General features: G+C 50.8%; 8 protein-coding genes across 8 annotated transcripts; 5 read left to right on the forward strand and 3 right to left on the reverse strand.

The window, feature by feature from the left end:
* The first annotated feature begins 35 nt into the window (after nt 1-35).
* On the forward strand, nt 36-1,610 carry BO88DRAFT_213640 (N-acetylglucosamine-6-phosphate deacetylase). Its single transcript, XM_025701947.1, has 2 exons — nt 36-510; nt 595-1,610. Exons 1-2 carry the CDS (start codon nt 136-138, stop codon nt 1,492-1,494), a joined length of 1,275 nt encoding a protein of 424 aa, XP_025566199.1. The 5' UTR covers nt 36-135; the 3' UTR covers nt 1,495-1,610.
* Nucleotides 1,605-2,192, reverse strand: BO88DRAFT_213687 (uncharacterized protein). The gene has a single exon (XM_025701950.1). It carries the CDS (start codon nt 2,063-2,065, stop codon nt 1,727-1,729), a length of 339 nt encoding a protein of 112 aa, XP_025566200.1. The 5' UTR covers nt 2,066-2,192; the 3' UTR covers nt 1,605-1,726.
* Nucleotides 2,193-2,319: 127 nt separating this feature from the next.
* BO88DRAFT_333583 (GMC family oxidoreductase) lies at nt 2,320-4,030 on the reverse strand (the record flags this gene model as incomplete). The annotated part of the gene is made up of 2 exons (XM_025702771.1): nt 2,320-3,734; nt 3,784-4,030. The coding sequence occupies 2 exons, from the start codon at nt 4,028-4,030 to the stop codon at nt 2,320-2,322; spliced, it is 1,662 nt and encodes a 553-aa protein (XP_025566201.1).
* Nucleotides 4,031-4,332: 302 nt separating this feature from the next.
* BO88DRAFT_423221 (uncharacterized protein) lies at nt 4,333-5,089 on the forward strand (the record flags this gene model as incomplete). The annotated part of the gene is made up of 4 exons (XM_025708634.1): nt 4,333-4,404; nt 4,432-4,509; nt 4,572-4,724; nt 4,757-5,089. 4 exons carry the CDS (start codon nt 4,333-4,335, stop codon nt 5,087-5,089), a joined length of 636 nt encoding a protein of 211 aa, XP_025566202.1.
* Nucleotides 5,090-5,632: 543 nt separating this feature from the next.
* On the forward strand, nt 5,633-7,281 carry BO88DRAFT_433288 (betaine-aldehyde dehydrogenase; the record flags this gene model as incomplete). The annotated part of the gene is made up of 2 exons (XM_025709411.1): nt 5,633-6,171; nt 6,267-7,281. The coding sequence occupies exons 1-2, from the start codon at nt 5,690-5,692 to the stop codon at nt 7,279-7,281; spliced, it is 1,497 nt and encodes a 498-aa protein (XP_025566203.1). The 5' UTR covers nt 5,633-5,689.
* Nucleotides 7,282-7,589: 308 nt separating this feature from the next.
* On the reverse strand, nt 7,590-9,614 carry BO88DRAFT_213930 (putative glucosamine-6-phosphate deaminase). Its single transcript, XM_025701953.1, has 5 exons — nt 9,436-9,614; nt 9,137-9,172; nt 9,010-9,071; nt 8,752-8,900; nt 7,590-8,696 (listed from the first exon to the last, which is right to left on the reverse strand). Coding segments are annotated over exons 2-5 (1,068 nt in total). The 5' UTR covers nt 9,139-9,172; nt 9,436-9,614; the 3' UTR covers nt 7,590-7,841.
* A 1,474-nt stretch (nt 9,615-11,088) lies between these two features.
* BO88DRAFT_213880 (putative beta-N-acetylglucosaminidase) lies at nt 11,089-14,866 on the forward strand. Its single transcript, XM_025701952.1, has 4 exons — nt 11,089-11,325; nt 11,688-11,806; nt 11,920-14,432; nt 14,494-14,866. Exons 1-4 carry the CDS (start codon nt 11,276-11,278, stop codon nt 14,605-14,607), a joined length of 2,796 nt encoding a protein of 931 aa, XP_025566205.1. The 5' UTR covers nt 11,089-11,275; the 3' UTR covers nt 14,608-14,866.
* Nucleotides 14,725-15,795, forward strand: BO88DRAFT_402638 (uncharacterized protein). Its single transcript, XM_025706150.1, has 3 exons — nt 14,725-14,821; nt 14,889-15,669; nt 15,755-15,795. Exon 2 carries the CDS (start codon nt 15,125-15,127, stop codon nt 15,644-15,646), a length of 522 nt encoding a protein of 173 aa, XP_025566206.1. The 5' UTR covers nt 14,725-14,821; nt 14,889-15,124; the 3' UTR covers nt 15,647-15,669; nt 15,755-15,795.
* The last annotated feature ends 1,340 nt before the right edge of the window (nt 15,796-17,135 follow it).

Below are 17,135 nucleotides of genomic sequence, written 5' to 3' on the forward strand. Positions count from 1 at the left end.
CTCTTCCCTATTTTCCCTTAGTAGTTCAGACAGCCCATCCATCCGTCCGTCCGTCTATCTTCCCCTCTCCTCACATCATCGACTGACTCCCCAAAGTCTGGTGGTGAGCGCGGCGCGGCTCGAAGTATACCCAACATGCCTGGCAAAACATCCACCTCCCTGCCCCGCATCACCAAGTTCACCAACTGCCGTATCGTCAAGGGACTTGACCTCGTCGAGCAGGACGTATGGATTGATTCAATCTCTGGGAAGATTCTTAAGGATCAGGAGGCCTTTTATGGATTACATCTCTCCCCCGATAAGGTCATCGACCTTGGCGGCCGCATCTTGGCTGCCGGCCTTATCGATGTACAGTTGAATGGTGCTCAGGGCTTCGACTTCTCCGTTCCCCAGGCCTCAAAAGAACTGTACGATGAAGGTTTGCGGGCCGTCAACAAAGGTCTTGCCAGGACGGGGGTGACTTCATACCTCCCGACGGTAGTCAGCTCTACTCCCGAAGTCTACTGGCAGGTATTTTCTCACTTACCCCCCACACCTCCAGATAACCAGTAAACTGGAAATAAGCGGCAACAGAGGCTCATTCTTGATACGCAGGTACTTCCATCGCTAGGTGCTTCTGGAAAGAGCCATCGCGCCGAGGATGGCGCGGAGTCGCTAGGCGCTCATGTCGAAGGTCCATTCATCAGCACTGGCCGTAATGGCGTGCATAAGACCGAAGTTCTTCGTGCAGCAACATGCTTCGAAGATGTCATCGCTTGCTATGGCAAAGAGAACCTCACCGGCCCATCCAAATCAGTTCGCATGATCACAGCAGCTCCTGAAGTCGGAGACATGCTGCCGAACATTCCCTCCCTCACATCAGAGGACATCATCTACTCCATTGGCCACTCAGACGCAACGTATGAGCAAGCCCTTACCGCCACCCAGCAAGGCGCCACCATGATCACCCATCTTTTTAACGCAATGCGCCCCTTCTATCACCGGAACCCCGGTATCTTCGGCCTCCTAGGGCAGAATGAATGCCCGCGACCATTCTACGGCGTCATCGCCGACGGCATCCACCTGCATCCCACCTCGATCCGCATTGCCTACAACGCCCACCCCGACGGCCTCATCCTCGTCACTGATGCCATGAAGCTATGCGGTCTCCCCGACGGTATCTACGACTGGACCAATGGCGAGCGCATCATCAAAAACGGCGCCCGGCTGACCCTCGAGGGCTCGGACAAGATCGCCGGCAGCTCAGCCACCCTCATTGAGTGTGTCAACAATTTCCGTCGCTGGTCAGGCGCCTCCACGGCCGAGGCTCTGAACGCAGCTTCCGCCACCCCCGCGCGCCTCTTGGGTTTACAGGGCGTCAAGGGGTCCCTGGAGAGTGGCGCGGATGCGGACTTGCTTGTGCTGGATGATGAGGAGGACCCCTTCTCGGGCCCCACGTTGACTGTGAGACAAGTCTGGAAGCGCGGAGTCAAGATCTATGATACCGGCAAATAATATGCAGCGTCTTTTGAATTGCGCACATACTGTCTGAACGAGTTATGCGCTGCAGAAATTGTTTGGTTGTTACTCATTCATGCGTTACGCTCGAAATTCGATCTTTCTAGCAGGCTTGGGAGTTTTGGTTTGGATTCTGCTGCTCATTTCTTCTTGGCTCGCGTCGGTTTAGAGACTTGCACGGGGCGGACTGTCGTGGGTTTTTTTCCTTGCCTCTCTTTTTGTACTTGGGTCATTTACACAACCGGAATAAAGTAGACCTCCCATTTGAATAGTAAATAGAATGCCAATCATAGATACAAGTCATTTCAGCTGCTTTATGAAGATCGATATTGTTTCTACATGGGTGTACTAGGCATTTTGAAAATAAATTCTTATCTCTATTTCTTTCGGTATGTCTGGTGCTTCCTGCGCAACATGCCAGTGCTATATAATACAAGCAGATAATGACTTGGGATGCATGACAACCCAGATCACATTGTACATGAGATAATGGTACTGCAACAGCAACCAAACAATTCAAAAAGACAAGCCAGGATATCACACCAAGGACAGATAACTGTATATCCATGAACCTTCCCCTGATCTGGCTATTTTTCTTCGCTTTAAAATCATCAATCGTAAATCATGTAAGGCAAGCCGACTCCATCGCATATGCATGCATCTGTCGATCGAAGCTGAAGCCCTCACTTGGAGACTACACATGCAAAGAAAATAAAATCTCAATCGCTTGGGTCATGCATGCGCCGTTCCAGAATCAACTCCTTGCTCTTTATTTTTTTAATTTGCTTTTGATTTTGCGGTTTGGATGAAAGGGCCACGCGCTTACAGACGGGGCTGCTCGCGCTTCCATCCGGCCTCTTCGGCGATGAGCTCCGCAGCACGCTCACCAATGGCCAACACAGTCAACATGGGGTTGATAGTGGGCATCTCAGGGAAGACACCGGCATCGGCGATACGAACATTCTTCAGACCGCGGACCTTCAGCTTGGGGTCGACGACGGCCATGGGGTCGCGAGTCAAGTTACCCATCTTGGTAGTACCAGCGGGGTGGTAGACGGTGTGGGCAACACGACGACCATACTCGGAGAGCTCCTCATCGGTTTGCACGTTGGGGCCGGGGGCAACCTCGCGCTTGATCCAATCCTTGAAGGGCGACTGCTTGGCAACCTCACGAGCCGCCTTGAGACCAGCCACGATGGTAGCGGCATCATAGCCCTCAGGGTCAGTGAAGTAACGGAAGTCCAAGGCCGGCTTGACGCTGGGGTCAGCCGAGGTCAGGTAGATACGACCGCGGGAGCGAGGGCGAGGGATGTTGGGGGTCATGCAGAAGGCATCGACCGGAGTGTCGTAACCCAGACGCTCGGTGTTCAAGCAGAAGGGGATCTGGTAGCAGTGCATCATGATGTCGGCAGCACGACCATCGAAGCCATTGGCGTTGGGAAGCTCACGACGCAGGAAGATACCAGCGTCAGAGTCCATGGTGGTCTGGTTGGGGGGGACGGGGCGGTTGAGCTCCCAGATGATGATACTCTCGGGGTGGTCGAGAAGGTTCTCACCCACACCGGGGATATCCTTCACAACGGGAATTCCCAGGCCAGACAGCTGCTCGCGAGGTCCCAAGCCAGACAGCATCATCAGACGGGGGGTGTCAACGGCACCAGCGCACAGGATGGTCTCCTTCTTGGCGCGCAGGGTGTGCTTGACGCCCGACTGCAGGGTCACGTCAACACCGGTCACAGAGTCTCCATCAACATTGACGCGGGAAACCCAGGCATTGGTGAGGATAGTCAGGTTAGGGCGCTTCTCCTCGCCACGGAGGATGGGGTGGATATAAGCGACACTGGCGCTGCTGCGACGACCATCATCGGGGTTGTAAGAGACGGAGAAAAAACCGACACCCTCGGTCAGTTCACCCTTGGAGCGGATCTCCTTGTTGAAGTCTTCGATAACGGGGATGTTCATGGCGGATGAGCAAGCCTGAACCCAGTCCTTGCACAGCTGGTTGCGGTGACGGTTGTGGACGGGCTGAACGGTGTTGCGCAGGTTGTCCAGGACGCGAGTGAAGGTCTCGAAAGACCAGCCAGTGCAGCCGGCCTGCTCCCATCTCTTGCAGTCGTATTCGAAGGGACGGAAAGAGATCAGGGTGTTGTGGCTGGAGCAACCGCCCAGAACCTTCGCGCGGGAGTGACGGATGTAGCTGTTACCTGTAGAGTGAAAGAGGGCATGAGAAAGGTGATCTGCGATTGATGGTTGTTCGGATGCAAGGAGAGAGGTTTCACAACATACCCATGGGCTGTTCAACGGTGGGGTAGTCGTAGTCCAACTCGCCGCCAAGCAGGTTGAGCCACTCCTTCAGCTTGAGCACACGATCATCCATGAAGTCGCTGGGGCCACCCTCGATGATGAGGATGCGCTTGTTGGGCAGGTATTCAGCCAGACGACTGGCGATGACACAGCCAGCTGTGCCACCTCCGACGATGACATAGTCGTAGCTGTTGACATCACTAGCGGGGAATTCGTTTGTGGTGGCCATTTTGAAATATAAAAGATAAGCAGAAGTATATTACTTTGATGCAGAGGAGATCAGAAAAAGAGAGGAGATTATGGGAGAAGAGGGGAAGGAGGATAAGAGATAAGGATGAGGAGAAGAAGAGGGACGCGCGATGGAGAGAGGAAGAAGTAGAGAAAAGAGAGAAAGAGAAATCGGGAAAGATGAAATTGGGGACTTTAAATTTTGCAGGACAATCAAGAGATGCGGTGGTTTCTGAGGCTGAACCGTCAGGCCATGCAATCCATACATTCATCCATTCACTTCCCTATCTTTCTGGATTCCTTATGCTGTTTGGCCTCGTCTTGTTCCTTTCTCACTCTTTTTTCTCACCATTCTTTCCCAATTCTGCCGGGTGGGTCTTCTTCTAAACCCATTCCGGAGAGAAACAGGACCCACACATCTACTCCACCGCATCTTTTTCAAGGCCAACATTGACTACTGAGTGGTGGACCAAAGATTTGGTGGGTCTATTAGTCAAAGCCAAGACTCACGGCAAAGGCGGAACAAAGTTCTTAAACAAAAGTTTTTATCGTTGGTCAGTTTCGGGATGCGTAAGCGCGTTGGCATGCCAAAGCTGTTACGTGATCTGGTAATCCCCCGGATTGTTACTCAATCTTCCCCAAGATTTAGCCAGGTGTTCATCAGATTGCCCGGTCTCGTACTACGTCTTAGTATAGTAGTATATATCCAGCTACGGGGGAATAAGAGGTAGCACCGCAGAATCAGCGGAACAGCAAGGCAGAAGGCGAGTTTGCCACGGTGAAGTTCCGAAGTCTGCCCGTCGTGGATGGTAACCGGGCGGGCACTCCACACGAGATCCAAACACTAGGACACGCCACGATCCCGCCTACTAGTTGGGCGCTAACCAACGGTTATTTCCATCGGAGATGCAGGGCCGAGGCGTATCCCGGGATCGGATTGCCTGCTTTGGTGCGAAAGTTGGAAAAAGTTGAGGAGGGGAAAAGAAGAGATAGGGAGAGAGGGAGAGGGGAGGAAGAGAATAAGGCTGGGCATGTATACAGATACCACATTGAGCCATAGCTTACTGAGTACTCAACTTATATCACCTGCCAGTAAGTATCTAGTTGATCTCCTACCTGGGTTTCTATACAATAGAAATCCATCTCGGCGACATACTGTGGAAGAGGTACCCTTATCAGTTTGAGAGATTTGCCAGACTTCTGCAATTTAGCCCATGTACTATATTCCCAAATCTACCAAGTAAATGAAAAAAAAAAAAAGAAAGAAAGAAAAGAAAAGAAAAGATAAAGCCGAGGTGGGAAAATCATAATAAATAAAAGTAAAAAGGTAAAAGAAAAAGAAAAAGGATCGCCGCCTGCCGGGTTACATCATCGGACATTCCAGCAAATCATCGGGTTGGCGGTGTAGCCATGAAGTACTGTTTTCGGCTTAGGCGCTTCGCCGAGGTACCTGATCTGTACATTAATGCTTCTCTTACTTTCTAATACTTTTTGAAACACCTCTTTTTTTCCCCTCCCCTCACTTTTATCATATCCATCTCTATCCCCTCTGAACCTTTTTACCTCCCCGTTATTGTCAATTCAGTGGTTCTACAGTCCACTTCATCCACTCTCTTTTCTCCTCCCCTCTTTCTATTAACTCTCACTCACCCTTCCAACCATGTCCCTCCCGTTCCCTACGCGCCAACTCTACTATGATGGCAAGGTCCAGCCTGCCACTTCCGGCAAGACTTTCCAAACCATCAACCCTTCCAACGCTACCCCGCTGGCCGATATTCAAGTCGCCGCTCACGCCGATGTAGACTCGGCCATCGCCGCTGCCGACCGGGCCTTCCCTTCCTGGTCTCAAACTCCTGCTATCGCTCGTGCCCGCATCCTCCAGAAAGCCGCCGCCCTTCTGCGTGAGCGCAATGATGAAATTGCTCGTGTTGAAACTCTCGATTCCGGAAAGGCTTACACAGAGACGAGCACCGTGGATGTGGTCACTGGTGCCGATGTCCTGGAGTACTATGCGAACCTGGTTGGTGGCGGTGGTCTGAATGGCGAGACCACTCAGTTGAGGGAAGATGCTTGGGTATACACGAAGAAGGCCCCGTTGGGTGTCTGCGCGGGTATTGGCGCATGGAACTACCCTATCCAAATGTAAGAATAACTCCCCTCCCCTTCGAATTTAGATAGATCCCTCTTCCAATGGGGTTCTGGAGTGTGCAACGGGATTCTGACGAAAACAAATACAGTGCGCTGTGGAAATCCGCTCCCTGCTTGGCTGCGGGAAACACCATGGTCTACAAGCCGAGTGAATTCACCCCGCTCCACGCTCAGACGTTGGCCCAGATCTACACGGAAGCTGGTCTTCCCGCAGGTGTCTTCAACGTCGTGTATGGTGCAGGCGACGTGGGCGCCTACCTGACTGCTCACCCCACGATTGCCAAGGTTTCTTTCACAGGCCAGGTGTCCACCGGAATGAAGGTCGCTGGATCTGCTGCCGGCAACATGAAATACGTGACTATGGAGCTTGGAGGCAAGAGCCCCCTCATCGTTCTTCCTGACGCCGAATTGGATAATGCCGTGGATGGTGCGATGATGGCCAACTTCTATAGCACTGGCCAGGTGTGTACCAACGGCACCCGCGTTTTTGTTCCCTCGAGCATGAAGGCTGCTTTCGAAAAGCGCCTCCTGGAGAAGATGCAGTACATCCGCCCCGGACCTCTGTTTGATGAGGCCACTAACATGGGGCCCCTGAGCTCAGGCGTCCACATGGAGAAGGTAGCCTCCTACATCCGTCACGGAATCGAGACGGACAAGGCCACCCTTCTGTATGGAGGGTTGGGCAAGCCGCAAGTCCCCAAGGACTTGGAGAGCGGATACTGGGTCCGACCCACTGTCTTCACTGACTGCACGGATGACATGCGTATCGTCAAGGAGGAGATTTTCGGTCCTGTCATGTCTATTCTCTCTTACGAGACTGTCGAGGAGGCAGTGAAGCGGGCAAACACCACCGAGCTGGGCCTGGCTGCGGGTGTCTTCACCAAGGACCTTAACCTGGCCCACCGTGTCATCGATCAACTGCAGGCCGGTATCACCTGGATCAACAGCTGGGGCGAGAGTCCGGCCGAGATGGCTGTCGGAGGCTGGAAGAACAGTGGTGTGGGTGTTGAAAACGGTCGTCGCGGTATTGAGGCCTGGGTGAGGAACAAGAGCACCCTGGTGGACATGAACGGCTCCGTCGCCACCGTCTTTGCCAAACTGTAAATGAAGTATGTTTAATGACCCGTCTATATATATGTCTAGATGTCTATAGGAAAAGATAAATAAGAAGTACATATATCTATCGAACAGAGCCGGGAATGTCACTATGCCAGTAGTCAGTGTGCTGGTTGTATCCGCATACTAGTACCAGTATCACTTACTGACTAGTATGTTTTCGTAACCCGCACCATGTAACGGGACGATACCTCTAATGATCAGACAACATACCAATGTATATAATATGTCATTCATTCGTCTGTTTTGTACAGTCTCGGCCAATCTATGTTCGTTCAGCAATTGAAACGCCATGTAAATCCATCTAGTATCTTTCCGGGCACAAAAAGGAATTACCCAATGCATAACCGCAAAGAGACAGCACGTCTAGTTATCAGTTTCGCGAAATGGATGCCAACCGAATAAAAACAAACAAAATAAGTCCCAAGCAAATGACCCTCTTACAATCTACGATTCAGTCTTATCCGCCCCTGGCCACCATCTACCGACATTCCGAAGCCGATTGAATACTGCCCTCGAAGTGGGTATTCTCACGACCTTTCCCCCCTTCAATGTGACGCAACCCGTGATCCCATGTGATCAAAGAACATGTCTCCCTTCAGGGTCGAATCCAGCCCTCCAATCGCCGAGTCAACCATACGTGAAGACATGCTGTCCGGTGTGAGTTCCTCATCCTCTACCGATGTGTTGAGTTCCGTGTTGATTCGGAGGTCCTTGGGTGCTTTGTGAGGTGCGATGTGCGATGGCTGGAGTTTCTCGACACCCACTGGGGCAGGAACGTATGTCCTGGGTCTGTAGACAAGAGGGGGGCCCTGAGTACGTGCATCCGTGCCGGATTGTTCAATTGATTCGAAATAACGGACAGTCTTGACCTTCAGCTCCAGAGTTGCATCACGGTCGCAGACGATCAGCGCATATGGGTGTAGCTGCAGCGCCGACAGTGTCCACATGTGATTGATGCCGCCTTCCAGGCCTTTCTCCACAGCAAGAGCCTTGTGAGCACCGGTAGCCACGATGACAACTTCGCGAGCATCCATGATAGTTTGAATACCCACGGTCAGTGACCTCCGCGGCACCAAGTCCAAGTCATTGCCAAAAAATCGCGAGTTAGCCAAGATCGTATCATATGCCAGGGTCTTGACACGAGTACGACTGCTCAAGGAGGAGCCTGGTTCGTTAAAAGCGATATGCCCGTCTGGACCCACACCACCCAGGAAGAGCTCAATGCCGCCATAGCGAGCAATTCGCGCCTCAAACGACGAACACTCAGCCGCGAGATCGGATGCGTTGCCATCGAGGATATTGATATTCTGGGGCGGAATATCCACGTGGGAGAAGAAGTGCTTATACATAAAGCTGTGGTAGGACTCCGGATGGTCACGAGGCAGTCCAACATATTCGTCCTACTTTGGTTTAGCAAATCAAACGCTGCTTGAATACGGGGCTCCGGGGTCTTACCATGTTGAACGTTACGACATTTCTGAACGAGATATCACCGTCCCTGTGCCGGCGCACCAGAGTCTTATAGATTATCTCAGGGCTGCTACCAGTCGGGAGTCCCAGCACAAAGGGACGGTCTTCACTAGGCTTAAATGACTTTATGCGACCTAGAACGACACCATCAGTAAGTTAACACACACAGAGCAGATGGGAACAAATGATTTGTAGAAGAATGCAGAATACGATGAGAGCACGATGGGTCTCGGGAAGACATACTGATGATGTAATCTGCAATGTATTCTGAAGCTTCAAGGCTAGTCTCCCTAATGATTACTCTCCTAAAGAAGGACGTTAGTTTGTGAATTAACTTAGAAAAGGCGTTTCTCGGGGACGGATGTCATACATGATGGAAGATATTCGAAGAAGGATGGGAATACTACTACGTCACTGATAAGGATATTGGGGGGGATAACAATGAGGGGTGTCACAAAAGCGAGGACAAAGCAAAGGAATATAAAATGGGTAATAGATGTGTGATGAGAAAATATGAATGAGGATGAAGAAGGTCAGAGGTATGAAGAAGAGAAGAAGGAGGAGAAGGAGGAGGATTGAAGGGGGAGAGATGGTAGAAAGGCGGTTGGAGGGGAATAGATATTTTCTGAGAGATGTAAAGAAGAGGAGAAGAAGAATGAGGCAGGGTACCGTTGGGAGGTTAATAATGATTGTTAGAGCCGGCAACTCCATCCCAACCATGGCTCTGTTACAGTACAAGTTTCCATTCTATCCGGTAGGTCTGGATCGATCGACCATGTGGAGTGTGACAGAATGATACATGGACTTGCTGGACCTTCCCTCAGACCGTGTCATAGTCGGGTACTACTAGTATGTACTTATAGTAGGCTTTCAAAGTGAGATCTACATCGAGTCAACGCCGAGATCACCATAACGGTAGGTGATGACGACGACCTCGCCGCTATGATACACCCAAAGAGTACGTTTCGAGTGAGCGAAAGAAAAGGTTTTTGCCTTTACTCATGGAATTGCATGAGCCGAAATGGTTCACCCAGTGTAGGTTGGTAGGCAAGTAGCTGTCCGATGACGCAGCACTTTCTAGTACTGGTAATATTGTCTTTTATTTTCCTTTATTTTATTTTTTCTTATGTCATTAGTAGTACTTACTTGCTCAATGACTCCTATGAGGCTGCCAATCAGAGTACTGCATTAGCATCCAAGGCAGCTGCAAAAGAACCTGAACGGGTTAGCCGAGAGACGAGGGGATGTGGGAAAGAAAAGATGGCAAAATAGAAATGGAAAAAGGCGATTGTCACCGAATGGTATCATCAGCAGCAGCAACGTGATGTTGCAGAAGGGGGTGGCATGGGGCGAATCGGCTTGAGAAGATGCTCAAAGAAGCTTGCCAAGGAGGACATCCCCGAGGCAGGTGACCGTGGTGTGGCATATCTACTAGTAACTAAGATACTACTAGTAGTTAGTTAACTATCATGTTGATGATAACGCTGATAAAAGAGTTGAAGGGAGGGGGGCGCCTAACCTGACGGGGCAGCGTCCCAGTGCTTCCGTTTCATTCAATTGGTTCAAAGACTGTTGGCGGGCGTTGCCGTTGCATTCGGCCATCGCGGCAAACCGGGGAAACAAGCCCTGTGTGTCACAGACCCATGCAACCCTCCAGGCTCCCTACGCTGTGACTAGTTGGTAAGGTATGGTACAAAGAATACCCGTCCGAGAGACTGCGTATGGTACGTATTAATCTGGAAATACTTTTCATCGGTCATTGTTTCGGTATCGTAACGAGAATGTATCTCTGGTACACCACGTGAGCGCTTCACACAGATTATCCAGCGGAACATTATTCTTCCAGCACACATGGGGGCTGGATGTGCCAATACCGAGACCGGTGCAGGGAGGAAGGATGCCCTCCATGGTGATTCGACTATCATTCTATCTACTGCTAGATGGACAATAATACTAGGATGGGCATCATCCATCTATGATCTATCTCCTCCCAAAGGATCTCCTAGGCTTTACACCCGTTGTCCGTGCGGCAGACATACAGACAGACAGGTAGTAAGTAGCCTGTCCTGTTAGTCAGGACCTCCCATCCCATCCTGGGAAATTGGACTGGACGGAGGCTCGCTCAACCGGCCACTCATCATCTGATTCCTTCTCCGATCCGCCCGGGCTTTACTTATCTGATCCATGAAGCTTGCGAGCTAAAGCAAGAGGTAGCTTGGTATCAACTGCCGGCGCCGACGCGCCTGTCCGCCCACTTTTCTTTGACGTTTGCAACCGACTACCTTATTGACTGGGACTCCCTCGATTCCGTCCGATTATTCGGTGGTTGCATTTCCGTTCCAAACCTACAGTCTCTTTTCCCCCTTATCAGTCCTTCTATCATACTACTACTATTACTACTCTATTACTGCTGCTGCTGCTGCTACCACCTACCCCATCCATCATTCCGAAACAAGATTTCCTTTCTCTGCCATTGCACCCGCAACATTCCTTCCCACGCCGGGCTCTCATGGCCCCCAGAGAGGACATGTTGCCGCCTGGCTGGGAGGATCTAGACAGGTAGGAGTGTACTACTAGCCTTGGCATTCCCTTTTTCGATCTAAATTCTAGTATTCGTTCCCCTTTCTGTCTCTTCTGTCATTGATTGATACACTCCTCCCCCCAAGTTACCAATACTTACTTAACCATCTGTTGCACATGTCGGACCTTTCTGTACTTGTCTGTTTCGGAACTAAAAAGGACGTAACTGGCCTGCGTCGGCTCATTCCTGCCATGCATCCCATCCCGTCCATCTAGTTTTCCTCCTTATACCGCCTCCCTCTCAACCTTGCTCCCTTCGGAACACCCCCTCCATCTCATCGTTGCATTTCGTTTCCATTGATCATGGCTGACGGTTAGGCTGTCACATCGTCCCTTGGCAGGCAGATGGGCCAGCTATTTATGATGGGCTTCGACGGAACGTCTGTTAGCCCTCAGATCCGCTCATTGATCAAAGACTACCATCTGGGCTCGGTCCTACTCTCTGCCAAGAATCTAAAATGTATCTTCGCACCTCACCCTTTTTTATCACTTATTTTTCCCCAATGGATAGTAGCTGCCTTGCAGTCATGTCTCCCACCTTTCTGTAAATCCCAGATGCTGATCCACGTCTAGCTGCCGAGGATGCAACGCGACTGGTCCTGGAACTCCAGACAATTGCCCGGGATGCTGGCCATCCGGTGCCACTACTCATCGCTCTCGATCAAGAGAACGGAGGCGTGAATAGTCTGTATGACGAGATATACATCCGACAGTATCCTAGCGCCATGGGAATCGCCGCTACGGGCTCGAAAACTCTGGCCCACGAAGTCGCAACGGCCACTGCACAGGAGCTTAAGGCAGTCGGGGTTAACTGGATCCTCGGCCCAGTTTTAGACGTACTCACAAACGTACGGACCCAGCCTCTAGGCGTCCGCACCACCGGTGACGACCCGCAAGAGGTGTCGCAATACGGTGTGGAGTTCATGAAGGGCTACCAGAAAGCAGGTTTGGTCACCTGTGGCAAGCATTTTCCGTCATATGGTAACTTGGAATTCCTCGGGTCTCAGACTGATGTCCCAATCATCACGGAGTCACTGGAACAGCTCAGTCTCACTGCGTTGGTGCCTTTCCGCAACGCTATTGTCCAGGGGCTGGACTCCATGATGGTTGGGGGCGTTTCAATGTCCTCCGCCGGCGTCAACGTTATGCATGCCTGTCTGAGTGAGCAAGTTGTTGATGATCTGCTACGGAAGGACCTGAAATTCCAAGGCGTTGTCGTTTCGGAGTGTCTAGAAATGGAGGCCCTCACACACAACATTGGTGTTGGCGGAGGAACGGTGATGGCCAAGAATGCGGGATGTGATATTATACTCCTCTGCAGGTCGTTCCAGGTGCAGCAAGAGGCTATCAATGGCCTAAAACTCGGCGTGGAGAACGGTATCATCGGGCGGGCCCGCATAGAGCAATCTTTACGCAGGGTTCTTAACCTGAAAGCCAAATGCACCTCCTGGGAGCGGGCCCTCAATCCTCCCGGCATCCCTTCGCTTACGCAGATGCAACCGTCTCATACAAGCCTCTCCACCCGGGCATACAATAGCTCTATCTCAGTTGTGCGGGATAAAAAGAACCTTCTTCCCCTTTCCAACATCTTGGAATCAAACGAAGAGCTGCTTTTACTCACGCCATTAGTGAAGCCGCTGCCTGCTTCAGCCGTATCCCGCTCCGTGAGTGAGCACTCAAATGTGTCGCTCGATCCTATATCATGGGACCGGACGGCTTCCGTGCTGAGCGGCGAAAGCGTCTTCAAGGAGCTTGGACGGTCCCTTTCGCGGCAAAGGAGTGGCCGTGTCTTGCATACATCTTACACGGCGAACGGCGTGCGTCCGATCCATGAAAATCTCATTGACCGGGCCAACGCAGTGATCGTTGTCACTGCAGACGCTAACAGAAATCTATACCAGCATGGGTTTACTAAACACGTCTCTATGATCTGTAGATCACAATTTACCCCATCTGGTGAAGCTCGCGAGAAGCCTCTCATTGTTGTCGCTGCCAGTTCTCCATACGACTTCGCCATGGATCCATCTATTGGAACCTATATTTGCACCTATGATTTCACTGAAACCGCCCTGGAAGCCCTGGTCAAAGTACTCTATGGAGAGTTGAACCCCGTTGGCTCATTGCCTGGTTCTATAAGCCGCAGCCAGAAGCTGCACCAAGCAAGACAACACTGGCTGGTAGAAGCTTGGAATGAGGAGAGAGATGCACGCTCTTTAGATTCCCTTCTGGACGCGGTCAGAGGAGATTGTGCCCAGGGACAACGTTCAGAATTATTGGGAGTAACTTCGAGCAGCTTCCTGCTTCGGCGGGAGGAGGTTGACGAAGCGCATTTCGTCGTTCGGAACAGCAGCACTCAAGCATTATACGGCTTTTGTTCTACGTACTTCTTTCGCTCCACGGGGACTGGTGTTATTGGATCTTTAATCGTCCATCCTGCGCGACGAAAGTTGTCGATAGGAAATTCACTCCACAGCCGCGCCATTCGAACACTTCTCCAGCGAAAAGGCGTGAAAAGATTCCAGCTCGGATCACGGCTTCCAGGGATTTATCTTGGTATCCCATCGGCGAACCCAGTAGAGCGTAAAAGGCTGCGGCAATGGTTTGCAAACCTGGGCTGGAACACGGCGCTCTCGCGGCCCGTTTGCAGCGTGGTGCTCCGCAACCTGACCACTTGGACGCCACCCGACGGGCTGGTCTTTGGCCTTCAAAATGCAGACGTGACCTATGACCTCGTCCATGGCTGGGATTACGCGGATTCCATCCTTGACCATATCAAGACGAACTCCAGGCAAGGTGTGATAGACATCTACAGGGTAGCTCTAGGAGGGGCTCCACATTGTGGCATCATTCGGGCTACACGGCCTGGCGATGGGGCTATCCTGGGAAGCGTAGTCATATATACCGGACGGGCGACCTTGGCGGAACATATGCCCGCGTTGAAGTCTACCCAAGTCCCGGCAGGAGGTATCTCATCTCCAGTTATTTCGCCTTCAGTTGGCGAGTACGCCACAGTCATGCAGGGGTTGGTCTTGCTAGGCATCAAACAGATTCGCAAACAAGGCGCCGAGGCGGTGATCATGGACAGTGTGAGTTACTATGCCGTTTGGTTGGTGTTCAAGATCCATCGTAATAACATGCTGGTTCTAGGTTGATATCGATGGCAGTTTTGACTGCTTGTCAGGACTGGGTTTTAGCACTCTGCACAGCTTCGAAGAGGTCAATTGCGACGCAGCGACATGGACCATGGTGCCTGGACCTTGACCGCTTTTCCTCTTGTGAACCCACCGAAATCTCACTTGGTCTCGATACTCATTTGCTTGGTTGCCTGCTGCCATATGTATGATTTCTGGAGGCTTCTCGGCATCGTACATACGATATCCACCATATAGTTGCATCTTTCCTTGTAACATGTGTTCTCTCGCCCTGTTTCGCGAGCTTTTCTGTTGGGAGAGTTCAACGCCTTTCCTCTCTATGTCTGTATTAAGATACCTTCTTAGCTGGTTCCATCGAGCCAATCAGCCGAATGTGATTCCAGGACTGACCACGTAGGTGTAAGCGATGGCTGATATTGGAGGACAGTTTGTACTTGGGGGTGGACGCATCGGCCGCAGTCACAAGCAGGTACAGAGGAGACATACTTTGCGAAAATGCCGATCGCCGCTTGGATGATTCACGCGATAGCGCCGGTGCGGAAATTAAATTCGGAGTGGAGCGCTGCTGGGCCGGAGGATGTTTGCGAAGCGTTGGCTGATGGATATTGAAAACGTTCAAACGCACCATGTCCCGAATGCAGTTGCTACAGCCCCTCTTTAGAGTTCTAGACTGCCGAGGGAGGAGGTTAAGAATCCACACAACGAACATTATTAGTATCTGTACCTGTCAGTCTGTAAGATGGATTGAGCAAGTCAAAGCCGTCACGTCACTTATGAGGGAAAACGCCGCGGAACATCAGGATTTGCGGTATGAACTCCACCTCCGAGATCCTCCCGATGGGTTTGAAGGATTGTCAAGACCAGTAGAAAGTGATAGGGAAAGGGAAAGGGGCGGAGGGGCAACAGAGGCGAAGGTACCGATGAATCAATCCCTGCTGCTGCTTTCGGACGTCGGGGACAAACTGGGTCCGGCCAACAAGCAGGGAAAAATCCGTCCTCGTGGATTGGGTGGTTCTCAAGGTACTAGCTCCCAATCTTACCAGCAGCCTCCCCAATGCAGTCTTGCACTCTACCAGTATAGATGGATATCTTCTTGGTCTACCACAAGTAGAAGCCTCTGTCTACTTTGTAGAGTAGTTTCTAATTAAGTCTGTTCCGGTAAAGTTGTCTTCTGTACGGAGTAAGTAGAGTAGTTAGCTTTAAGCCCCACGCGTGGAGAAAGGAAAGGGGAGAGGATCGAATCGGCTTGGACTAACCTGCAGTCCCACTCCGCGGATTGGCGGTCCGTCCGGTTGCGGTGGCCACTTCAAATCAGTTGGAAAGGAATGTCCTTTTTCTTTTAATCTTTATTCCTACTTTTGTATTCTACTCCATAACCCATTACTATATTTATTGTACTACGGTATATTCAATCATTATCCTCGATTCGTACACTCGATCCCGCGGCTCTCGTGTGGATTTTCCGTTTTCACCTACTTTAACTTTTTCTTTTTTCTTTTTTTTTTTTCTTCCTCTTCCACAAGAAGACCAAATAACCAATCAAATATTGAAATAAACAGCAAATGATATATTTTCCAGTCCTAGGTAGTATACCTAAAGCAGACTGATTTCAGAAGGTGCAGGCAGAGTGTAATCCACACCACCCAACCAGGGAACTCAAAATGACGACATGGTGCCATCCTCGGGGTCAGATTGGGCAAGTCAGCATTGGATGGATCCCACCCCTGAGGATGAGACTTAGTACCAGTACCTTAGTACTTAGAAGTGCAGTGGTCAGGGACGGATGCTCTAAGCAGGATAGGGTCAAAGGAACCCTACTTTTGCCTCTATCCAAACACAACTAACTATCCCCACCCCCCTCCATAACCGTAGTGTCGGCAGAAACTAGAACAGAACGAGCATGTGACCGGGGCAGCCATAACCCTCCCCGCTCTCCATAGATTCACATCGCAGCTGCGATCCCGTCTTCGTGTCGTGCTAAAATCGGACAGATGATCAGCACGGGATGTGTGAGATTTTGCCCAAAACCAAAAGGCACAAAGTCTAGAACTCGATACCATGAGATGGGGTTATACTGTGTATCTAGATACGGGATTTTCCACTGGCAGGTGTAAGGCTGGTGCCAAGCACGCCCCGAAAGAAAACCGCGAGAAAGGATGCAGGTGTTTTTGACTTTGGACTTGGTCCCACAAGGACTGGGCTTGTGATCCTGTCAGCCTGTCACACACTTGCTCCTACTACTATTGCTTCCCGTCGGTGATTTGCCTCTGCTATGTGGAGGGGAGGAAGAAAGTTGTACCGTAAGCAAGTAACTGAATACGTATTGGAAGGAAGGTTCACGAAGCAGTAGGCACTTTCAACGGATTGATCGGTCCCCTTGCATACAGGTTTATTTCTTTTTGTAGTTCAATCTCTTCCCTCCTTATAGACGCATCTTAAATCAATACATTAAATAACAATATGATTATCGTAAGTTTCAATTTTAGTTTTTCTTTCTATAATCAGGCAGGGAAGAAGCTATGCAAGCTCTTCTGTAGTTCAAGACCCCGCAGTTAAGCACCACAAGTCCTGCAACTTGCAGGTGTCCTAAGAGGCTTAATGTTCTTCTGCTCTCATCAAATGTGTCCATTGTTTCGA

The sequence above is a fragment of the Aspergillus vadensis genome (assembly GCF_003184925.1).
Source record: "Aspergillus vadensis CBS 113365 unplaced genomic scaffold BO88scaffold_4, whole genome shotgun sequence".
Taxonomy (NCBI): Eukaryota; Fungi; Ascomycota; class Eurotiomycetes; order Eurotiales; family Aspergillaceae; genus Aspergillus; species Aspergillus vadensis.